We start from the raw sequence: 25,419 nt of genomic DNA on the forward strand, positions 1-25,419 counted from the left end.
AATATTTACTAACTTCACTTGCTGAGAGTTAATTATTTAAGAGACCAAGGAGAATAATTAAATACTTTTGGATATTGGCACAATGTAAGAGTGTCTGTGCTGCTGCCCTGTGGAAAAAACAATACATATGATAAATAAAATATGGTTACTGCCCTCCTGCATCCAGGTTCTGCCACACTGTCCATCTCATAAAGGAGTTGTGGTTAGGGGGTCCCTAGTGATTGGCTTGTATTAAACATGGATTTCTGTAGGTTTTCTCTCCACCTCTGAATACAGGTGGGTGAATGAGTAGGTGAGTGAGGGACAAAGAGACAGACTGGACGGGAAAGAGTAGGTACAGACCTCTTCCTCCTCAATTCGAGCAGGTTCAATCAGCAGATTATTGACTTGATCAAATGACACCCCCTGTTAGGACAGGAACCAGCGAGAGGCATGCGGATTAGTCAGGCCAAAATAAAAATATGCTCACACACACACCAAAAAAAAAAAAAAAAAAAAAAGCCACTTTCTCACTCTTTCCATAAACTTCACCAAACACAACCAACACTCCGCTGTCTGCTTGCAGGTTGTGGGGATTTCCAAGTCCACTGAGATGGACCACCTTGAAGCAGAAGCGATCCCACACTCACACCCCCCAGCCACCAGAAGCAGATACAGGCAGAGATGGAAAGACAAGACCAAGGAGCTGAGCTACAGCGCAAAACAGTGTAGAGAGAGCGGACAAGAGAAGGCAAAAGCTCCCATACGAGAATATGCCCAGCCTCAACACCACAGAAGGCGATTTCCTCCAGTAGCAAGATTTAACTTAGAAAACAGGCCTACTTTTGTTAAGTATATAGTAGTTAAGTATGAAAAGAGTTTCAGTCTACAAAATATAAACATATCTACAAGATGACTTTACAAAAGTCATTTACAGTACATTACGACTAAAGAAAATGCTGAATTTCACTTATAAGAACAATGAATGTGATATTTTATCATTTAGAAGAATTGTAACATCCTGTAAAAGATTATTATCATATGACACAAACAAGGCTCGTTGGATCTCACATTCCAGCTCTGCCAGTATACGTTCCGGTTGGTCTGAGGTCAGCCACACAAACAGACCCACATCCATAAAAACACACACAAAACAGATTTGGTGAGATGATGATGTTTGATCACAGTGTTAAAAAAAAAAAAAAAAAAAAAAAAAAGGATTTCTACAATTAGAATGATAAATCAACATGTCTCATTAAGTCTCCCCGAATACTGATGATCAATACGGAGATTCATTTAAGCGGCACCTGAGCAGACTTCACTTACTCAACTCATACAAACGCGCGCACACACACACACACACACACACACACATACACACACACAGTTATAAAAGCACGAGTGTGAAAATGTAATTAACCAATTAAAATCAGGAAATGGCTGATAATACAGTGAGATTTTTTTTAGTACTGAACAGGACCAGTGTTCAGCCTGCAGCTGCTTGTGAGGGAGGGATATCATCATTTGACATCAAAGAAATCATAAAACTAAAACTTCTCTTATTTATCTCCAAATTATGAGACAGTGTTTTTACATCTCTCTGTTACTGCATCATATGTTAAGTGATTCAAGCACTGAAGGGTTTATGTGAGCGTTATCAGTGATGATATCTGAGTGTTTGTAAGCATTAGGGTGGAGGACGTCTCGTCTTTGCGTGGGACAGAGAAAAGAGAAAGCAAAGTTCTGAGGGAGCCATTCTTATGTGAAACTACCGGTGAGTTTGTGGTTAAAAACCACAAAATCAACTTTCTGAGAAAAACATTCCCCTTGATTTATAGTACAAGGGTAGACGTTCATTTCCACAATGACCCTGCATGCAGTGACAAAATCCTTCTCCGGTGCTAGCAGCCCACTTCAAACTGAATGCAACTTGCAAGGTGGTAAGGGCACTCTATGCATTCAGTATTACCTGTTTGCATAGAGGCAATAAGCAAGCCAAAATATATTAAATTTAAATATATTATTATAACATAAATAGAAGATTTTAATAAATTAACAGATTTGGTGTTTGTCTACCTATGATATCACTTTCTTCTCATACTGTATATCTTGTTTTGCCACTTTAATACATATGAACCTCCATCTCTACACCAATATCTGCTCTAATCTGCATACAAATGCAGTTTTATTTAGCATATTCATCTATCTCTACCCAGCCAAACATCACTGAACTGCATTCCTGCCGATGCCGGGGTCTCTCCTTTACCTTTACTTGGCTGGAGTTGACCTGCCGGCTGTCTTCCAGCTCCGGCGCCTCCAGTCTGTGATGGCGTTGAGGGGTGCTAATACTCTGCTCTCCCTCCTCGTCCTGCTCGTCTTCGGCGGTCTGCGTGGGAGAGTTGAGGCCGTCGGGACTGAAGCCCTGCAGCAGCGCGGCGACGGCCTCGGGTTTGGGCAGCTTGGTGATCTTGAAGTGCTTCTTGTAGTGTGGCGTGTCCTTTCTGATCAGACGCTGCTTCTCCGCGGGAAAAGCCGGCCTCTCGTCTTCCTCGTCGCTCCTCTCACCGTCCTCCCCGTCCTCCTCCTCGTCCTCATCCCCACCACGGATGATGGGCTCCTCTGCAAAGTGCACAGTGGGCTGGAGAAAGGTGGGGTTCAGATTTTAGAGTTATTATCTTTCTCCTTAAATATGAGAAATTATCTTTATAGCTGTGTAAATACTACCGGACATTTGGAATATTTACCTCAATATACTCCACCTCCATCTCATCCAGTTCCTCCTCCTCGTGAGGGGAGTGGCCGTCTACGAGGTCCTCTCTCTGCGAGGCGACGGTTACCTCCCGTCTCTCTTCATGGGAGGTGGCTGACAGTGTGCTGTTGGACACCTGGGAGTCGTGGCTCTGATTGGAAAGGTCACTGAGCCGTTTCTCCTAAAACAAAAAGCGTCCGTTTAAGTCACTGTGCACAAGAACAAAACTGTTTGTTCACTTCCTAAAATAGCTGGTGATTTTCCATTAATTAGCATGCTTGATATAATAATCATTACATATTATATACGGTATGTACCTGTGGGTCAGAGGACTCTTCATCTCCATCAGGTCTGGATGAGTACGCTTCGTTCCTCCTCTCCTCAATCACCTTCTTCATCACTTTCAGCTCACTCGGATGTGGTGTGGCTCTACGCTGAAGGCCCTGAAAAACAAATTTAAAAAAAAACAATTGCTTTTGTAAACGTAATAACCTTGTTAAAGCCCAGAATAGCGTCAGGTGATTTTGTATCATATTGGCACTTGCTCATGCCTCATTTGAAGCACATCTTCAATCAAGATATAATAGCAATTCTGCAGCTCCAGCAAACGACAACAGGGATGTACAGCATTGATTGCTGATAAATAATAGAACAAAACATGAAAAATTCTCAACACAAGGGGACATGAGGAGAGTACACGAGTGACACTGCATTGTTGTTTTCTCACTCTGCGCTCTGCAGCAGCCTCATCATCCTCGTCCTCAGCCTTGGTCTCTTCCTGGAACTGAATGACTGACACTCTGTTCAGATTGCTGTCCGTCCAACTGTCATCAACACTGTTCTGTAGCAAATTCTCTGTGGGAAAAGGAAGGAAGGGGAGCGCAGATGTCAGATGTCAGACTGAGCTGATAGCAGCAGCAAACCTTTAAATGAACAGCTGCACGAACAGATTCTGGGTCACAACCATGTACAGATTTATAAGCCAAGACTAGATTGGTAAAAACTATATCAAAACAAATTATAAATCTCATAAACCAGCCATAAATCATGTCATACTGAGGTTTTATAGGATAAAATATATATTAAGTATAAGATAGCTAAGCAAAACGAGTAAAAGATACTCAAAGTAGGTTAGAAACCTCAGGGTGATTTAGTCAAAGTTCTGAAAACCCAGGAACATTTTCAAAACAACATACTGTATTTTAAGCATTTATCAAGCAGACATAGTTCAAAAAACATGATTTGTAAAAAAAACTAGTGACTTAACCACAATGGGGCTGAAAAAGTCCTACTCACCGAGGCTCGGGGAAGGCTGCTGGGGCAGTAAATAGCAGGTCAACACTTTCTCCCCCGTACGCTCGTCATCCTCTGTCTGGAACTTGAGCATCGGCTGGGACTGGTTCTCTGCGAGCCACATGGCCTTCAGGTTGAGGTTTGTCAGGGCGAAAGGCAGGTTTTGTAATCTTGATGTGGAAAAGAAGAATCAGTTACAAGAGAGTTAAAAAAGTACTTAATTTATTGTCAACAAGACCTCATTTGTACTGAAAAATTAATTCACAGAAGAAAAAAACAGGAATAACATGTTCATAAACCAGCAGATATATAGTTCTCTCCATAAGTTAAGAGGAATTTGAAGCATTATCCCTGACATTTTCCAGTATATAGTCAAACTTGGCATCACAGCTTTGAAGATACATCTATGTGTAGGCTACGATGTTGGCTCCTTATGACATTAAAAAAGGTAAAACTAGAGGTGCAGTGCCTCTGCAGGTTGCTGGTAATACACGAACTATTTTGGCAAAAAGCGTTCTATTTAAAGCTTTAACCTTAGCTCAAAAAGCTGCAGTGCATTATTGACGGTACAGGGTGTTCAGTGAGGTTACCTGTTTCCAGCCACATCCAGCACATGCAGCTCAGTGGCATCTGCAAGCTCAGGAGGCAGTTTGCCCAGGCGGTTGTCTCTTAATGAGAGAACGTTGAGGCTGGCACAGCCGCCCAGCTCTTTGGGCACGCTGCCCAAACGGTTGCGGTCTACATTCAAGTTGGTCAACTTCTTCAGCTTGCCCAGCGAGCGAGGAAGTGACTTTCAGGGAGGAAGACAGAGAGCATTAATAATCAGTTAAATCAATATTGAAGCTTAATAGTTGTTAATGGAGTATTAACAGGGGTATATAAATTCCACCTGGGTCAGAGTGAGGCTGTTGTAAGTGGTTCAAACTGTAAATCCCTACCTGTAATAGGTTCTCTGTCAGGATGAGTTCTGTAAGGTTTTCACACTCTCCTATCGAATCAGTCAGGTGGGTCAGTCTATTCTGGTCCACTTTCAGGATAGACAGCTGTTTCAGACAGCCTGGATAAGAAAAACATGCCATTAAACAAACTGCAAGCATAGAATACTAACAGTAAATGTGATGTGTAAGTATGTGTGGTTTTGATGTTGAAATGTTAGCCCACATTCTGGAGTAAGACAGACTGAACTTCAGCCAGTGCTGCTCTTCACTGGCATTATTTTTCCAGTAGAGGTCAGTGCTGTTCTTGTTTAACAGAGCACTTAGAGTACTCCTACACACCCACACTGGGCCTGCCATAAGGTCGACTTTATCAACAGTGTTGCCTAATTGGATGGCAAACTTTCAGTAAGTACCACAAAAACACATTTGTTCAGAGAAAACACAAAGGAGAAAGAGAAGGTTTAAAAAGGACTAATTAGTATTGGGCAACTTATAATTCTTGTAACAAGTAATATGGGCTTGTTTAACTGTTTGAGAAACACACTTCTAAATATCCTAATACACAGAATAATAAAAATACCATTTAATGATAGTGATGGAGAGTATGAAATGTATGGATGGCTGAGATGGTAAAAGGGCAGCCAATGTTGCTATGATGTCATTCATTTTAATTTCATTCATTGCTGTTTCTGACATAGTTTTACTGAGAGTTGTCATTTCCATCCTGTCTCTCTCTATTTCCCCTCCTTGTATGCCTCACCTATGCTGTCAGGGACGACCTCCAGCAGGTTCTGTGTGAGCAGCAGGTCGGTGAGAGCCAGAAGGCCGTTTAGCTCTGAGGGAAGCTCTTCCAGACGATTCTCTGACACATCCAGACACACCAGTCTCCGGAGATTCCCCAGCTCCTATAAACACATACACACAATAAATACCACTTATTTACAGCACAGAACTGATACATTCTTAAGAGCTTCTCGCCCCAAAACCATTAGACTCCCTTTAACTTCCTCCATACACACACACAAAAAGACAACTAACATAATTGTTGTCATTTTGTGCCTGTTGTTATTATTTTGTATGTTTCTATCCATGTTTTATCTGTCTTTATTTTGCATGTTGTGCTTGGAGTAAACGCAGTTTCATTCTGCTGCGCACCCCTCATGTAAATAATCACATTTCTTGCAAAAGGGCAACATAAAAACTAAATCTATGTTATGAAACTGTACTTACTGGTGGTAATGAGGACAATTGGTTACGGTCAAGCCACAGCTCCCTCAGGTTGGGCAGAGCGCCGAGGGTGTCCGGCTAAGAGATGGGATGAAACAGAAGGAGAGGAGGGAGCATATTGGTTACTCGCGGTTGGTTATTGGAGAGAGCAGGTTGGTCATTCTTGTTAATGTTTATGGTGCGATGCCAAGAACTGTGCGGTCTAAACAAACCAGGAAACAGTGAGTGGAAATCTGATCTATTTGAAAACTGTCAGAGAGGTTGAGGATACAGCAAACAAGAATCATGTGCCTTAAATACACAGGCACTCTATATATAAACTGGATGGTTAAATACATCAGCATGTGGTAGAACATGGCTTGTTGTAGTAGGCTAAGAGCTGCAAACATTAGCACATGGGTTGATTTTTAAGACTCTTTAGTTTGACTCCTCTTGGATTATAGTTTTTTGATTGACAAGGATATGAATTTAAATTGATTTATCTGGTATTAACATTTGAATAATGGGTAAATAAATAGATATAGGATCTTTACATGTAGTCATGCTCTTTCTTGGGATTTATTATCCTTTTATTGAAGCTCCTAAATCCAGTCAGTAGGCTAAAGTCTCCCAAAATTAGCTCAAATGCGAGTCTAAGCGATAAATAAAATTAAGGAGGATGTCAGTAAAGCGCTGGCTTATGACAGACACGCAAGCGGGCAAGGTTTCATCATGATGTCAACTGTTTGCTCAGCCTCCGCCCTTGTCGGGTCATGAGGCATTGTTTACCCTGTCCTATTGAGACTGGTGGGCGTACCCAGGCTAAAACCAGCAGTCACTCTGGGGTACAGCGCATACGGGGCCTCGGGTCTGACAGACCGGCTTCTGCTGTGTTCGTTGAGGTAAACATGTGGTTCGGATCATAATTATTATGGTGGGAATGTGAGAAGTATATTTATGACACATTTCAAGAGTGTGCGTGTGTGTGTTCAACCGGCAGTTCAAATATAAAATTAATTATTTTGAGGCAAAATCAAGAGTGTGTTTTGAGCACTTGAGAGGTAGATTTAATTGTCTACTGTATATCATACGGATGAGTTTTCGACTTACTAAAACTTCCAGTTCATTGCTGCCCAGGTCCAGCTGTTCCAGTTTCACCAGGAAAGAGAGAGACCTGAAAACACACAGAAAATAGCACATGCAGAAGGTCACACAAATATGTGCCCCTAACGAACAAAGAGCACTATTTTGCATATGACTACAACATACCATTCATTCCCATGTACTGACATGCAAAGAATGTTTTTAAACCTGCGTAGCTAAAAAGGTAAATTGTAGTTTTTGGCACGTTCTTCCACTCTGCGATATATTTTCTCTCCTAAAACTATTGCATTCATAAGGGTTCTAGCTAAAGAGGTTAATGTTGATATATAAATAGCTGCATTAATTCTTTAACGTTGAGATGCTTATTGTTCATGATGGAGATGGTGGAGAATAAGAGACTAAAAGCTGAGCACATGTACGCTGGAGGGAGATGACACTTACGTGGGCAGAGACTTCAGCAGGTTCTCCCTGAGCTCCAACGTCACGAGATTGGCCAGACTATAAAAAGAGGAGTGGTAGAGAAAATGAAGCAAATGTGGGAGAAGCAGGGGTAGGAGTTGGCAGGCGACGTGAAGAGGATGGGGGGGGGGGGGGGGGCGGGGGAGAGAGGAGAGGCAGGTTGGTTAGTCAGATGGCAGGTCTGTTCATCTGGGCTGCCTGGCATGGTGAGGGGCTCCTTCCATCTGTCTGAGCAGAGCAGTGGCCCAGAGCCCGGAGACCGGCTTCCTCCGAGCCCACTGGGCAACACAATTACACTTCATGAAAACCTGCTCGGTCTCGTAATGTTTCATGGATCTAACCGAATTGAAGTCCTTCAGTCTGGCGGCGTGGACGAGTGTGACGGCTTGATAACAGACTACAGTATACTTTAAAAATTTTCTTAAACCATAATAACACAACAAGAGTTTCTGTGACTGTTAAAAAGAAAAATATAGTTAAACAATAAAAGTAAGCGTAACCAATCAAAATTATGAGCCACTGTGCATGTATACATACTTTCCGATGTCATTGGGCAAAGTCTGCAATGACACGTCGTTGAGTGCCAAGTGAGCCAGCGCTCGGAGTTGAGTGAAACCATCCGGCAATCTGAGGCAGACAGAAAGAAAGAGAGAAAGAAGGGAAAATTGTGGAGAGAGTCTTTTTTAGAGATCTTTTGTACAAGCGCATGATCTCACTTTACTCACACAGACTATTGGCCCACTAGGTATTCCCATCTGTTCAAGTATTCAGCATATAAAACTTCCCAGCCATTGATTTCCGATGGGAGAATGTTAAAAGGCAAAATACCGACCTAGACATTGCTGATTGCAGGTGTAGCGAGAAATGTTTTAACAGAGAGAGAGAGAACGCTGCAACGGTGACTTTTTACAGGGGTTAAAATCTGATCCTGGTTTTGTTAATGTGTGTGATTTCATATAGAGCCATGTTTGGTCAGAGAGCACATTGTCACACAAACCATGATCTCCTCCAGGCATTTGTTCAAGTACTGTACATAATTGTGTCTTAGCAGTGGAACATTTAAAAGCTTTGCAGTTACGAGTCAGGATAAACATTCGAATATGTACTGTATACATGCGCATTCACAGTCTTTCACATACAATTGACTGCACATTTTTTTTAAAAAGCAAAGGAATTAGAGCAAACGAATGACACTCATCATGCTTCGTTGCACATTTCATAGTCGTACTGATTTTCTCCCCTTTCGTTACATGTGGGTGAGCGCGTTATTTTCTCGTAGTGATGATGAAAAGAGTGATGGGTTGTTCTACTTCACTTACCTGGAGAGGGGGTTTCCACTAAAGTCTGCAATCTCCAAGGCCCTGCAAAACTTAATGCTCTCGGGGATCTCAGGAATGTCTGCAGGAGAAAAGAGGAGAAGGGGGGGGGGGGGGGGAAGGAGGTGAGGGGTGGGGGGGACAGGAGTCAGCACCATGGACACACAGATGCAGAACGGAGATGTAGAGGGCTCGTATTCTATAGAGCGAATCATTTTAAGTTCCTTTTAATCGTAACCAGATGGCCAGAGGCAGGAAAATGAGAGAAAGAAAAGGGAAAATGAGACCGAGAGAGATGGAAGCTGTGCTAGGGAGGACATGGTCCAAGTGTACAAAGTCCCCCCCCCCCCTCCTCCACTAAGTAAAATTTAGAGTGCAATCACACATTTATAGCGACTCACTTATTATGCAAGTCCAAATTAAGTTCACTGGATCCTCTATCTGTATCTAAAAGCATTCGAGCTGTTACTTATGTGCTTCAGTCTTAAAAGAAGGGTTTCCCATGTACGGTAAAAGACATAACTTAGGGGTCAAATATAGAAAAAAGGGAAGAAACCTATGAAATCTACAGCTGGATGGGGTAAAGGCTTCTTTGATTATAGGGCTGTTTATTGATTTGTTTTGTCTGTCACAGTCTCGCTGCATTTTCAAACAATGCAGATTGGAGATAAGGAGATCTGTGTGATAAATATTTTGTACTGCAAATAAAAGAAACATATTGCTTATATCATAAAAGCACTGGTTTTATGGTGTGAAATAGTATGAATTTCCAAAGCCAATACTCATTCATTGCAAGGCAAGCAGGTGTCTGCACCTAAGCCCCACATTAAGTGGTCGTAAGATAGTTTGTAAAGTAAAAAAAATAGCTTAAAATGTTAAAAGACAAAGGCATTAATTTAGCTTTACTTTTGCCTGCTTAATCTGATGCACATATGGAGGGCACGAGTATAAATCTGACCTACAGGTCTGACCAGAAAAATAACTTTTACCACTGGATCCTGCAGGTGCATGTTAAGAAATCCCAGCTGAGCCAAGCAGCCTATGACGCTTATCTGGCTCAGTGTTGTCCTGCAGCAGGAGCAGACAGGCAGACAGATGGGAAAGGCCCCTTACAGGCCACTGAACACTGCTCCCACAGCACTTGATGCAGTTTGTAGCAGAGCAGATGTCTCACATCTACCATATAGTCTCTTCCTGCCACTGAGAATCGGTTTATTTGTGAGCAGCACGCAAGGACACAAAGAGGGCAAGATATTTGTTGATGAGTTGCAGAAAACGATACAGCAGGTCTTACTGAAATGTGTTTTATTTGAAGTCTCTGTGACATGTATGACTGTGCTTGTCTTAGGCATGAAGATCAACAGACGAATGTCTGTTGTGCCTGAGGTAAGACTGGATAATCTGGCAAAGAGCTAATATTTATCAAATGGTTGCTGCTGGCATGTTGATCCTCCAACTGATTTGGCTAGGCTTCTGATGCGAGACACCACATGGCAGGAATTTTTACAAATAGCCTATAACTCCCTTGTTGTTTTTGGTGTGGTCTTGTCAAGAGTGGAAGGTTATTTTACAACATGTCATTAAAAAGAACTGGGTTGCATGCTGACTGGTAATGAAACAGTAAAGCAATTTGTGTGCGGCAAACTTGTATTCATGTACCGTTTCTGGATATGTCCAGTTCCACCAGCTGCATGAAGTTGGCCACCTCAGGAGGGAGTCTCTGGATCTCATTGTCGCTCAAGCCGAGCTTCCTTAGGTTCAGTAGTCTGAAGAAAGGCTGCGGAGACACATGATAACATATTAATACTTCTGTAGGCAGTTGACATTTAAATTCTTTATATTTCACTTAATCATCCAATCTTGCAAGGATGCATCAAGGGGCAAACATGGACGGATAACAATCAAATATTGCAGATAACAGAATCAAAATCTATAAAACATATAAAGTGGTAGAGACAATGCAAACGCTTAATGCCTAGGGCCAAAACTAGCAATCATTTTCATTATTAATTAACCGTTTGGTGTATAAGATGTTAGAAAATAGTAAAAATGAGTTGCCATAGTTGCCATATAAATAATAGATGATTTGATTTATCATTTTGGCTCTGTTAATGACCATTTTAGATCAAAAGTGGACACACAGCTGCATGATCTCAGCGTTTAGGATTGATTTACTGGCTCTTGAAACTGCAGGCTTAAAAACATTATGTTAAAATCAGCTGAGCAAATGTATTCATTTTGAACATGTTGAGGACTTAATAATAACTGTAAAGTGAACACACAAAACATCCTGTATATTCAGAAGGAGGTCGACTCCAGAACCGACATTCCATCCTCATATTCCCAAAAACTCCTCCTCGCCATGGCAACGCCAGCCAAACAAAGTGGCTTTCGATAGGGGAGAGCTGAGGAAAGTGCTGCGGCTGTGGCCATGCCAAGTGCTTTCACAAGAGGCTGGTTGTTGGACAGGACAGCGTTCAGAAACATTCCTCCGCCAGCCGCGCTGTGTGTCTGTGTGTGTGTGTGTGTGTGTGTGTGTGTCTGTGTGTTCGTCTGTGTGTCATCTGCCGTTCAGATGGACAGACAAGACAGGCTGGCGGGGGAACAGCAAGATAAACAGGCCAAAACTATGCAGTTATTAACCCCTCAATCAATCCCTAGTTCTGCAGCCCACAGAGGACCCACTGTTTACTCTGTCAAAAGCCAGGCGACTTCTCAGACGCTGCAACGAAGGAAGCGTCTTGAGGAACTTGCCGACTTGGGCTTACTGGAATAGGAATTTGTATAAACTCATTATTCAGGGATGCTTTCTGAACATAGGGTGCACAGACGTCTGCAAGCCTGGAGCCTCAACCTTAATTCAAATTAAACCTCAAGCCGTCAACAAGGCCCTCTGTGGAAAACAACTCCTGTGTGTCAATAACCGCAGAGATTAACATACTAAATTGGGAAAATTCAGACAATTTCCAAACACTTCCTGCTTCATGGGGCTTAAGGTTTCAGAAATGTAGCGCCGTCACACTCCTGCATCCCAAGTGTTGAATAAACATGTAGTCGATCAGATAAGACAAAACGTTCTTTGATGTGTGTTGTCGGGTCTCTGCCTGACAAAAAGTGTAATAACACACAGATCTACACACTGAATGCAACATGCTGGGAGACAGCTCTACAATTACGCTGCCAAAGAGAAGAATGCGCAGTTCAGCTCCACTCAGTTCCTTGATGACAGATATTTCCTGCTCTTAACTGGTTATGTGCACCGTGTTAGGATGGGGAGTAAAGTTGGCTACAGCAGCAAGATAGAGCTTGTCAGTACTTTCCCAATATTCAACATTTCCCAGCAGCTGACTGGTAGTTTATAACCAGCTTCCCCCTCCTGATGGAGTGAAGTTGGGGGGGGGGCGGGAGGTAGGAGATAAACACGGGGAAGGACGGAGCCAGAGAGAGAGACAAAAAGGGTGTTGGCTCACTGAGTAGCAGGTGACAGGTATCAGATGGCAGGAACAGGAAACAGGAGCTCAGGGGGACCATGTGACCGAGGCCAAGCCCAGATGGGAACCGGCCCCCTGGAGGGGAGGCAACCTTGCTGGCAGAACAGGTGACAATTGGAGATGAAAGCCTCTCAGGGTGTGAGTGCTATGAAACACACACACCTGAGCACTCATTCTGCAGATACAAGAACTTAAACACAAACTTAAAAACCTAATTTCTATCCCCTACAAATATGGCTGGAGTTTCAAGTTCCCACGATGAGGCAGTACTCTCATACCAAAGTATGTTACTGCTACAGACAATCAGCGATTCTTCCATCCAGGCTAAACCAATCACCCAATAAAAGCTTTTGCATCAGTGCATTCCTCTCCTCTCTTGATATCGTCCAGAGCCCAATCGGTGATGAGGGGAAAGCTGGACGGTAATGCAATCATGCCTGTGAACAAGTAATTATGAACACTCACAAAGATGGCCATTCACTCCTAAGTAGGCGCTCGCAGACAGGGTTGCCGGTGTTTTTCTAGGAAGCAACTATGATGCTTTTACCCAGTCTACAAAACAGCTTTACTCCAGCAACGAAAACACAACAACACGGGAGTAGACTCACGAGTTTTTCAACTTTTTAGAAGATAGTAAAGATGTTAGGTAACTCCTACAACCAAATACCGACAAGTTGATAACATTTTTCAATCACGTCAACTCTTCCACGCGTAATAAATCTGTTCCAGTTACTTTTAAAGCAGTCAAAGTTGGTAAAGTAATAAAAATCCCTATCAAACAATGGCAATAACTGCAATTCCCTCAATTTAAACTGGGTCTGATGTCCCTGCCGTTTCCCACCAACTGGTGTACTTTCAAATTAAACAATGGAGAACCAACAGTTTTATACGGGTCAATGGGTCAGTTGGAATAACAAGTGGGAGCAGTGGGATTTAGTGTACCGCCACCGTCTCTTCATTGTATTACTGAGCCACATCAGTCTGCTCAGTCACTCAGGCAGCATTTACAGGACTGTTTGTGTGTGTATTTGTGTTTGTGCCAGTGTGTGTGTGTGTGTGTGTGTGTGTGTTTTGTGTGTGTTACCATTTGTAGAGTGAGACGGCACGTTGGTGAGAACCAGTGTGTTAAGTTTCCTTTACAACTTTGCGAGTGGGATGTTTTAATGAGGGCTTTGGTGAGACTTGTTTGCTTAAGGAAGATGTGAAGAGGGAGCGTGGGTGAATGATAGCGGTGTCAGCAGAGGGCAGTGTGGGGTCTCAGAGCTCCAGTCACCACAGCTCACTTGTAAATAGCCTTTAAAACCACTATGTACCAGCCTTTCTTGTGCCTATAAGACGGTGAATAACCAAATCCATCTTTGCAACAAGTCACTGGTAAAAAGTAATATCCTGTATATTTGCTGTTAAGCCTATTAAGTAAACCAAACAGAGGAAAAGCAAGCATTAAAACTGGAAATCAACACCTGCCATCTGTCAACTGTTGATAGCACTCTAATATGGTAAGGAAGTCTTCATTCAACCCTTTCTAAAAACAGCTCTAGCAGATAAAACATCTAATTCTAAGTGGTTGGATGAATAAAAAGCTAAGAGTCAAACCTAATGCAACACTCCCTTTCAAACTGCTTTGGATTCCAGAGGATAGAGTGGTAGATAAATTATATTATTAGTGACTAAGACAGCTATGAGAACTGACACAGCTGCAAAGATTCTGCCGGACTATGATAACGTTTCACACAGGGGAGGATTAGGTCTGTGTAACATCCAAAAACATGGCCAACTCAAGCTAGTGTGAAGTGGCTTCTGTGGTGCGGGTACTTCTTTGAGATATCTCCCATTATTATACAGTGAATGAAGACTGGTCACCCATGAGCAACCTGTTACAGAGAGCAGTGTGTGTGTGTGTGTGATGAGATACACTGAGAGGTTACACAAATGACACGTTGCACGTCAGTATGTGTTGAGTGTCATAAAATGCTTTGATTTATCCGACATCTCTCTGCTTGGGTTACATTCCTGCCTGACAGACGAAGTGCGTTCATGTGCCTCAGGATGTGTGTTTGTATGTGTGTGTGTGTTTGCATGCACGCTTGCACGTTTTGCAGAAATCTTTAAGTCGCAGGAGGGAAGATCCTGTGCTGTAGGTCTTTTAAGCCAGAACACAGCAGTGTTTAGAAAATCTTAGTTTTACTTTGGCTGGCGTTGCCAAGAACTCTCTGGCTACAGTAGCAGTACTCAGCATGTGTGTGTCGGGGGGGGGGGGGGGTTGGGCAGATGTTAACGTGCATATTTGTGTTTTCATGTGTATTAGCGGGGGTTTGTGTTTGTTTAAGAGTGTTTATGAGAGTGTTTATGCGCGCTGGAAGAGACTGTAAATTCACAGGGCAGAATGTTAATGTTTGTGGACCTCACATCACTCCAGACAAACTAATTAAAATGTGACTACAGATATCCAAGAGGCAAAGTGTGTGTGTGCAGCCTCACATGTGAGTAGACTCTATGTTCTCTGTATGACTAACGTTCCACTGTAAGTGCAGTGACCTGAAGCCTGATGTTCACACACAAGATAATGCTCCCATGAACATTTATTGGTAGGCCTATACCACCATATGGTGGTGTACCAATAAATGTTCATGGGAGCATTATCTAGTGTGCAGACTCTATTTTTCCATTTTTCACGTTTCTTCTGTCCAGCACCTAGTATTTATCGTTTGGATGTGCGTGCTTTTGTAAACTTTTTCCGAAGCCTAGTGTTCACAGAGGCTGCAGTGTTCCAGTCAAGTGACTCCATTTAGCTTACGGTTTCCCTCCAATCATGCCATCAGACTAGAGACAGAGCAGGCTCCTCCGGCCCTCCGAAAACACACACACACACACACACACATAACTAAACTCGACCTTCGTCTTACAGGGCGCTTTTGGTGTGCAGGGAAACCCCAGGCATCAAACTCCATGTTTACCCTCAATCACTAACCTAAAGGTCAGGTTCACAGTCTAAACATTCTTTAAAAAGGTAGAAGAGTAACAGTAGAAGAGTGGTTGGTATCATTTATACAGAAACTAAGATATCTAAGGTCTTGGCATTTTGTGAAACATAAACAAAAGGGCTGATCCGACTTGATCAGGTCTCAGCTCGCCTATAAAGGTATTCAATCAAAGAGGAAGTGAAATTACATATCATCATTAAACCTCTCCCCTATTCTTTCCATAACCCTCATTTTTGCATTTTACTCTCGCACACTTCATTTCCTCTGGAAGTGAAATTCCTTTTCACACATTCCCGAGCCTCTTAATCTTGTCCCAAATCTGCCCCGTTGGCCTAGTCCTTATGTCCCCACTCTTCCCAATATCCATTCCCTCACGATACACACCAACTACACACACTGCGTACACAATACTGGGGGTGAGGGGCTCAAAAGCGAGGGGAGGGGAGAGAGCACATGCTTTTGTGCTTGCTTGGACTCTTTCAGTGTCCGGGAAATAAAAAGCTGAGAGGATTTGGTTGACTGAGTAACTTCGTCGGTCACTCGAATGGCGAGCCCCATTACTGCACTCTCGTTTCTATAGATAGCTGCGGTTATTGTTGTGGTATAAACTCAGTACATGAGTGACCGCAGACACAAGGCAGCCATAATACAACGTAAATCCGCATTAAGAGGGAGTCCTCCTCCTCCTCCTCCTCCTCTTGCTGAGCTTAAATATCTTCAGTGCAGAGTTATGTGAAGTTAAAAGCAGCGGAGCAACACATGGGCTGATGTTGCTCTGCTAAGTTGGCCAAAGCGTCCCCTCCCCCTGCAGAGCACTGTTTGAAACCCAAAGTTCCCAAAACCTCTACACATGAATGACACCCTAACTGGTCCTCTTCCCCTCCTCCTCCTCCTCCTCCTCCTCCTCTTGCTCTCTCTGCTGCTCCACCTCTTTGGGTTCCCTCCATTTTCCTTGGCAGAAGGACAAAGGCCAAGCAGCCAGCCCCACACAGGCCTGTCAGTCACAGGCCAGCTCTCACTGCCCCCCTCCCTACAGCTCGGCCAGGGGATTCCTCCATTGTCTGAAAGGGCACCGCGGAGAAGAGAAAGAGGGACAGGAATGGAAGGATGAAGACTTGAAAGAGGAAAGTGGCAAAGGATAACAAAAGGCAGGAATGACTAAGAAGGATAGAGGAGGCGAGTGGGGAGAACAGGCGCAGGGAAGAAAAGGAAGATTGTGTGAGAAGTAGAGAGAGGAGAGAGCTGAGAGAAAGGGACTGACGGTGGATTATTAATAAAGAGTGGAGGGTCAACAATGGATTCCCACAGTGCACTGCACACTCTGCACCACTAATGGGAACAGAGCCTTCAGCCACTGACCAACAAATTATCTCACTCCGCTTTCAACGGCCTACAGACTCACTGCCCGTGTCTCTGACAGATAAATAATCTCATTTATTCATCAAAATCAAAACACGGAACAAGCCAATGTGGTTTTTGTCCGGTCTGCTGTGGTCCATAACACAGTGTGGAGTACAATACTCCCACTGGTCTCCTCAGAAAACCCACACTTATCAGACCAACAATACAACCATCCACCTACTCACAACTATAAACCTACATTCGACTTCCTCTGCCCTCACCCTCTGCCTCCCACACAATCTCCCTCTATCGCTTGCAGCTCAAATCTGTGTGTGTAGTTGTGTGTGTGTGTGTGTGATAAAGAAGAAAAAGGAACCACCAAGAACAACCAAATCCACAAACACAGCAGCAGTACATGCTGAACTACACCAGACAGGACAGCCCAGCTAATTCTATTAACCTTAATCAAACATGCTTGCGCGCAATCTACAAGGCACATAAAGAGAAGTGGGCGTGTGTCTCTGTGTGGCCATTTAATGGTGTTTTGTGCTGTTATAAAATGCCGCGCATATGTGTATGAGTGTTTGTGTTTCACTTAAGTGGCACTTTCAACCATGACTACCCTTATCCGGCTCCAGTCCCCCAGGGTGAACAGCCCACACAGAGAGAAGGGCGTGGTAAAGCCGGCGTGAGTGACAGCCTGACTAACTCCCATCTACTTACACCTGTCCCGAGGACTTTGATCTGTGCACACAGCAAACACAGCTCCAAGACAGGCCTCGCAATGTCTGTACCTACTGCGCCACTTTAGCGGTTTTGAGCTACAGTAGCCAAACTCTGCTCTGACAATTGAGGGACAGTGGGGGAGGGGGAGGTAAAAGATGTTGCTAGCCCTAAAAAAAAAACCCAACACATTATTCAACACTTCTGCTCTTTGCACAGTAAAGCCAAAAATTTGCATTGTGAGGAAATGAATGCCGTGTGGAGCTAGGGATTTTCTGGATGCACAAAAGCAACTCAGTCTGGAGCTTTGATAACACAACTAAATATTGTTTCAGTGTGACATCTACGTGAGCTACAGATTGGCTTTTTATTGATGTGATATGTAAATCTTTGCATGCATGTCTCATATGTGTGGCTGTTCTAAGCAGCTGGACCCATGTTAGTTTACATCAAATTCACTAATACATGTCTAATACCTGATGCAACTAATAGTTTGAACAAATTCTGGCATAAATATGACTCTCTCTTGTTCTGTCTGGACGTCCTGTGCTTCGCTGTGCTGCCATGTTTTCTTAAGTGAAGATGAGTCAGTGTGGATGGATGAATGGTCCTAGCTGAAGGCGTTTGGGCCACGTATGTACACAATTTATGTGTGTGCATGCGAGTGTGTGTTTATGCTTGCTAGCCTCGAAGCATCCTTTTCTGGATAAGTGGGACGGATGCCTGGAAAGACTGCAGTTGAAGAAAACAAGAAAAACTGTTCAAGAAAAGAGGGAACCCCTCTATTCAGGGCGAACAAACTGAAACAATGACAATAAAAAGCATAATAAACAACTCAAATAACCCACTGAAAATACAGTGAAGCCAGATTGTGTTTCCACGTAGCTACAGCGAGCGCCAAATGCTTGTCCAAAGTCAACATGGTTAATAAACAACCACAGTGACAACAGGGGCTTTTCCCCCCTTTTTGCCTCCTGGGAATGCGGTTCAGTTTTGTTGAGTTGACACAATAAAATATTATGTTTCAGAAGATGCCTGCCTCAATTCAGCCACGTGTACAGAACGGGACGGTTCAGCCTAGATTCTTATTAGACAGCTGTTTTTGCGTTATCAAAAGTATACTGTAAAATAAACAGAAAGCCCGTATCGCACTGCTGTCTGTCGACGTAGAGTCCAGAGGGCTAAAGGAGGAAGATTGAGAGGGAACAGGTGGACATGGCATTGTGTGGATAAGAGGCTCCTCCAATCATAAATATACATGGATCAAGAGTATCTCTGTGACACACATACAGCTGAGTGTTTGCCACTATGACAAAGTTCAAAAATCATTTTCTGTTTGGATTCACGCACCACAAATAAATTAGTAATATGTCATCTCTTTAAAAGGGGAAAAAAAAATGGAGTAGTTATATATTAGCCAGCCATACCTAGCATGACTAACAATGTGAGAGTGGAAGCAGTTTTCTGTTATTATAAAATGTTCTAGTGCAACAAATGTTTCTTCCCACAGACAGATGTATAATCATGATAAACACTGTGGCATATGATGTGGCACTCTCGGTTATGCTCTCCGTAACTGAGAATGGCGATTGCTCGATGCAGTAAAGCGATTTCCAGTCAGCACTATTTTAAAAATAGACAAGTAATCCCTCCAGTGTTGCCATATTGGGGGGCTAATCACTGCTTTGGTCACTAAAACCGTCACAGTGATAGAAAAGCTTGCACCACCGGCTCTGGGACACAATGTCCACAACTTGATTAACACAAACACACAGAGAGTCGAGTGCTGAGTTTCTGTGCAGATTTGCAATCCAAACCAAATTCAAAGCAGCAGCCAGGCTGAAAGCCTTGAACTTGATCTTTTCAGAGCTCTCTCTCTCTCTCTCTCTCTCTCTCTCTTGTCTGCCTACAGTATGCCTACGTTTCAGGTTTCATACAGCACATCTTTCACCTGACCAAAACAATCAGAACACTTATGCAAGATAATCAATAGATTGTTATTGACAACATCCTACTTCTACATTAGAGAAAGCAGGAAACCACTTCAGACTACAAACTGTGCACAGTGTGTTTCAGCAGTGTGTGACTGCTGAGGGAATGAGCAAACAGACATGTTTTTAGGGCTGCAACAATTGGCTGATTATTTGATTAGTCGACCGACGGAAAATTAATCGTCAACAATTTTTATAATCATTTAATCGTTCTTTGGGGACTTAAATTCTCTGATTCCAGCTTCTTAAATGTGAATGATTTCTGGTTTTTTTAGTTCCCTATGATACTAAACTAAATATCTTTGGGTTGTAGACTGTTGGTCGAGACAAAACGAGACATTTTAGGTTGCATCTTGGGCTTTGGGAAACACTAATCTACATTTTTCACTATTTCGTGAGATTTTTAAAGTTAATTAACAAATTAATAATCAAGAAAATAATCTGCGGATCAGTCGATAATGAAAATAATCCTACATGTATTCCCAAACTTGGCTGCTTCAGTCAGTAGCAATGAAACAAATTTAAAGCCCACTCAGCCTACAGAAGGTGTGGTGTAACCAACACCGACACTGCCTGGAAATGTAAATGAGCAGCGGTCCTGCAGGTGTCCGAGAGTCACGGAGCAAATCATGATCACGCAATAAAAACAAAGTGAAGGGCCTAAATTTTGCATGTAAATCTCATTTGTTGGTATACTGATGAAGAGAAAATGCACGCTGCTGGAGCCAGGCCTGTCAATTACTGGACTTGCAAAACTCTTTTGGTGCTGCTTCATTCAGACTTTGCTGTTCAGTTGAAGTAATTGCCTGAGATTCTCCAGCTATGCTCTCACACAGGAGGAATGAATGAGTACACAAGGATATTAGAAACTGTAACCCCCCCCCCCCCGGCCCCCCTCCTCACTCCCTGACTTCATCACATGCTCTCTTCCATTCTCCTTCTGTGTTCCCACAAACATGACACAAAACCAGAAGCCCTATTGTTTATAGTCCACAGAGGACGTTTGGCTCTTTCCTGGATGGGCTGGATCCGGTATGTGCGGCCTGCCTGACTGCCAGCTCTCCGTTTGTCCCACAGTGAGGCTGTGCTGCAGGGGAGCATCGCAGCAACCGGGCCCCTGCACAATTAATTTGCTAAATAGTATACAACAATCAAAAAATAAATAAAAAAAATGCTACAGTAAGAGGAGCAACTCTGGCTCTGAAGCTGCTTGATTCGTCATAAATAGAAAGAAGGGTATTCAACAGGCTTTGTGAAGCACAAAGACGGTGCTGAGGTCATGGTTTAAAATGGAGGGTGGAGCCAGATGAGCTTTAAGCTTTCATATCGAGCCTCGCAGGCACCAAAGGGGGATGTGGTCTCCACATATAATCTCTTACAGTATATAATACTACACAGCGTCATTATGTGGACTCAAGCCGTGTAAAAAGCCATCAGTGAAGTAAAGCCAGTGAAAAACATTATCAAACTGTTTTTACTGCAGGGATATTTTACTCAAATAGAGATCAACTTGTGCTCTATGTTGAGTATTATACATTAGAAAAGTTCCTGTGTGTGTGTGTGTGTGTGTGTGTGTGTGTGTGTGTGTGTGTGTGTGTGTGTGTGTGTGTGTGTGTGTGTGTGTGTGTGTGTGTGGTGAGTGCACAAGCACCCTTGGTACAATTGACTCATTGTGTGTGTCCAGGTTGTGGCCTCCCTCACAGGATCATGTGGCTCGGTGTCTATCATTTTCCAGTAACGGTCTCTGCACTCTCCCTCTTGCAACGGGCTTCATTCAGGTCTCCCTCTTTACATTTCTCTCTCAGGAATGTTCTCTCAACCATTTCAAACTGACATGGAAATACACAGCTGTGACGTGCCAAAGCCTGACCAGTGTTTCCCATGCGATGTTAATATTTGGGTCACCTGCATGGACTTTTTTTTTTTTTACTTCAAGATATCCGCCATATTCACTCATGAATTAGATCTTAAACCTCCTGCAGTTTCAACAGATTTCATGACTCAGTCGTGAGGCTGGAATGAAAATAACCCTATCGGGTGGCATCAACAGCCGGCCTGGTGCTGCATAGACATGAGCTGACAAACATCTGTCAGTTTTCCCTGGATCCAACAAATCTGGATTAAACAGGGACTCCCACTGTTTTTGAGTAAATAAATCAAAAAGGTTAGAGTTAGGGCTAAATTTTCTTTTTGCGCACATCCAAATGGCAATATAAAACAATAAATGAAGTTAACCTACTTAATATAATGTATGTAGCTTTTCGTTAATGCACAGTATCATAAGCCTATATATTTGTAGTGCTGTTAGGACGGATCTTCAGCTCTACAACACTAAGTTTAGTAAGTAGGTCCACAAGTGCAGCACAAAGTTACCTCTATGTAGTTCACCCATCTAGCATCCGAGCCCCTGTGGAATAATAACTGTTCCACTTTAGGTGTTGCTATAAAGTGTATCTGCCTTGCTGCTGTAGCTTTTTCAAAGCCCAAGGACAAAGTGTGGCTTTGAGACAAGCAGATGTACTCTCTCCCTCTCTCTCCTCCTCCTCCCCCCGCCCCCTTTCTCTCTGCTTCTGTGTGACAGGTTTGGCTCTAGCAGAGGCCAAGGTTTCGGTGTTGCAAGCAGATTTGGAAAAAAAAAAAAGCAATCGGTAGGGTCTCACACAAAAAGGTACAGTAGTAGGTCTGCAGTGACAGGGAAGCCCCAGCCCATCTGGTGTCTCTCCCTGACAACACAGGGTAAAAAACGCGCCCCCGCATCAGGCAAACCACTGGCCCTGGGAGATCCATCACCTTGGAGACCAGCGTTTGTTCAATGAAGAAGCCAGGGAACAACGAAGCAGAAACCTCCCCGGTGACGCTTGACTGACGATGAAATGAAAACTTAGCCTCATTGGATTCAGACACATAATCTGCTGAGACAAAATGCAGTATGTGGACATCTGCACTGTATCCTCACCACAAACAGTACAACCACTCCTGCAATGTAATTTGGCTTTATGTCCATTATCATTTCATCTCTGTGTTGTGGATTCTTTCTTTATGAACCCTCAGCCAGAGGAGCACTTAACACTTTATCACATACCCTTACCTTTCAATACAAGACAGAAGAAAAGGATGCCGTTACTTAGGATTACAAGCCAGACCCCATTAATATGTCATTGAGACAGCATAATTACAGAGTTGGCTTCACACCCCACCCACCCCTCCCTCATGACTCCGGAGAGGATCAACGCCAGGAACGACCAAAACACTAGCCCTAAGCCCACGGGGAAGCACATGCTGATCCCCCCCAAGGCCGACTGAAACATGCTCTTCTACATGCCCGATGTCATGAACCTGGTTTGTGATAGCAGATCTAAAAATACACTCCAGAGGAGCTGATGCACATAAAATCAATCACACGGTACTTCAGAGCACAGATATCACATTTTGTACGTTTGCCAGCATGCCATGTTACCGTGTCTAACATACTATGAGGTGAGTCCAACCAAACCTTGTATATGTACACTCAATCTGTACTTGTCCTTGACCTCACCTGACATCTTCCTGCGCTCAAAAGAGCCGTTAGACTGCTGAGCTGCGGCAAACGTCATACATGCAAATCACTGTTCCCAAACTCACACCGTGTCTACACGGGAGGCGTAGCATGAGCAGCACGTTAGCAGAGAAGGAGCTACTTCTACGTCTGTGTGTCTATACAGGATGCATTCAGGCACGGCGTTGAGTCTGTAGGTCACCCACATTTTGGAAGCACTCGGAGCGTAATGTACAATCACTCTAGTTAGTCACATAAAACAAGAGTGCTTCGGGTCACGTTTACATGCATATAGCACAAGCCGTTACGCAGCCCCGTGTAGACAGGTGTATTGATTAAAATAGAAGTGAATCTGTTCTGTCAGACGCACTTGAGAAGGACGACTGAAAAACACGACCGAAACACTTTCTGTGTACACCTGGCAGCTGTATATACTCTGCAGCCTGTTCCAGCAATCCTCCTGTGGTTTGCAAATCCTTAATTACATCACACTCACACAAAATTAGTAATATGAAGTTATAGTTTATTTATGAGGTGTCCATTGTCAATATTAGGAAGAATAAAATGTTAGAAATTGCTCTACTTACAAAATAAGGGGTTACAAATAGTGGAAACTTGTGACTGACATGTCCGGATGTGCCGAAGTGTCGGCCTGCAGAGGGCAGCTGAGGTGCAGTGGTGAAGAAGAAAGAAGTTCAGCAGTGACAGCCGGGTCATTCAACCACACACACACACACACACACACCGAATCCCAACATTTAAACTTGCATTATTCAAACTTTTCATGCAACTACACTACACAATCATTTTAGCTTTTGTAAATATTGTCAAAATAGCAAAAGGTGGAAATAAATCAAAAACATGGTGGAGTAAGGCAGAAATGTTCCCACTCAAGTTTAACAATGAGGGTGCATATCTGCATAATACAGTCTCGAAACAGCTATTTGCTTTTTGTGGCTAATAGACACAACCAGAGCAGTTAAACTACTATGGATTAGCAAGACAAAATTTTGCCTTTCGGCCTTGTATTTGTTGTTTAATGTACTGTGATCCAGATATTTACTGATCAGGGGTGTCAAAATGTACTGACAAAATAAAAAAATAAAATAAATAAAGCGTATTGTTAAATAAGACCTTGGTACAGGCATCTTACTGAGCAGTGCAATTGAGATATCTTCTACATCTTTCCAGCCAAACTCCTCTGCAGTATTCCCATTAGTGTTGTAAGTCCCCGAAGAACGAGGGCTGGCTTAATTAAAACACCGTTAGAATGAGAGGAGACTGACACGGGAGACTGAAATGAAGTTTGATTAGATTCGGAGTTCGACTGAAGCAAGATGTGCGTATCATGCATGCTTCAATGTTAGTCTAAGTATAGTGGCTGTGTGTGGGCCTTAACTACAGGAATGTGAGATGAGTAAGTTCAAGTGTGTGAGAGCGAGAGAGAGAGCGAGAGAGAGAGAGAGAGACACAGGAGTGAGTGAGCAGGAGCTTCCAGAGAGGGCAGGGCAAAACTCCTGGAGATTCCAGGCATGCCTGCATTTCCTTGGATGTGTCACGTGCTGCAGTGCAAACACAGCCATGGTAAGTTAATTACACGGAGCACACCACGCTTCTCGCTTTTTCCCCCCCAAAAAATGTTTCAGACTTTAAGCAAAACCATTATTAAGGGAACGTTGAGGCAAAAGGTGCTTTAAATGCTACTTATGGCAGGCAGGTCCATCCCAAAGATGAAGATTTATATTTTCTGTGAGGCTCCGGGAGTCTAAATATTGTTTTGTGATGTTGACTGAACTCTCACACACACACACAAACACACACACACACACACACACACACACACACACACACACACACACACACACACACACACACACACACACACACACACACACAACACAGATGGAAGAAATATTATTAGAAAGCTGCCCGGTGGGAAAAGAAAGCAAGGAGAATGAACACAAAGAGTTGCATTGTGCATTGCTGCAATTCCTCGAGTGAAAATAACTGACCTTTTACTATAAACAATGCACTAACAATCAACACTTAGTGAATCAGTCATCAGATTTGGCTGTTTCTGTTGTGACCAGGTCAACTCATTTAAATGCTGAGACATCAACACAAGAAATAGTAAAGGAAAGGGTTAAGTGTTGAGGCCAAAACACCCCCCCCCCCCCCCAAAAAAAACCCCCACAGTGAGCCAAAAATCGAGGCATTCTTGCTGCACAGGAGATGAAAAGATGTATTTGGGGGGCCTACTGATGTGCACGCACGTACCAGATAGTGGACATGAATTGCTGCCATCTCATA

The 25,419-nt window shown here is 43.2% G+C and overlaps 1 protein-coding gene across 16 annotated transcripts in view; it reads right to left on the reverse strand.

Moving 5' to 3' along the window:
* Positions 1 to 25,419, reverse strand: part of scrib (scribble planar cell polarity protein) — a 68,698-nt gene that overhangs the window by 30,650 nt on the left and 12,629 nt on the right. For 15 of the 16 annotated variants that reach the window (XM_044338980.1, XM_044338977.1, XM_044338973.1 and 12 more), the window contains exons 2-16: positions 10,704 to 10,821; positions 9,048 to 9,126; positions 8,266 to 8,355; positions 7,711 to 7,767; positions 7,276 to 7,339; positions 6,190 to 6,264; positions 5,720 to 5,864; positions 4,960 to 5,078; positions 4,612 to 4,811; positions 4,025 to 4,191; positions 3,456 to 3,583; positions 3,046 to 3,171; positions 2,724 to 2,909; positions 2,246 to 2,617; positions 343 to 405 (exon numbers count right to left, since the gene is read on the reverse strand). In XM_044338980.1, coding sequence (XP_044194915.1) covers positions 343 to 405; positions 2,246 to 2,617; positions 2,724 to 2,909; positions 3,046 to 3,171; positions 3,456 to 3,583; positions 4,025 to 4,191; positions 4,612 to 4,811; positions 4,960 to 5,078; positions 5,720 to 5,864; positions 6,190 to 6,264; positions 7,276 to 7,339; positions 7,711 to 7,767; positions 8,266 to 8,355; positions 9,048 to 9,126; positions 10,704 to 10,821 — 1,989 coding nt within the window. The remainder of the gene's footprint in view (positions 1 to 342; positions 406 to 2,245; positions 2,618 to 2,723; positions 2,910 to 3,045; positions 3,172 to 3,455; positions 3,584 to 4,024; positions 4,192 to 4,611; positions 4,812 to 4,959; positions 5,079 to 5,719; positions 5,865 to 6,189; positions 6,265 to 7,275; positions 7,340 to 7,710; positions 7,768 to 8,265; positions 8,356 to 9,047; positions 9,127 to 10,703; positions 10,822 to 25,419) is intronic. The other variant, XM_044338974.1, reaches the window with a different exon arrangement.

This window comes from Thunnus albacares, chromosome 21 (genome assembly GCF_914725855.1).
Source record: "Thunnus albacares chromosome 21, fThuAlb1.1, whole genome shotgun sequence".
NCBI classification, from domain to species: domain Eukaryota; kingdom Metazoa; phylum Chordata; class Actinopteri; order Scombriformes; family Scombridae; genus Thunnus; species Thunnus albacares.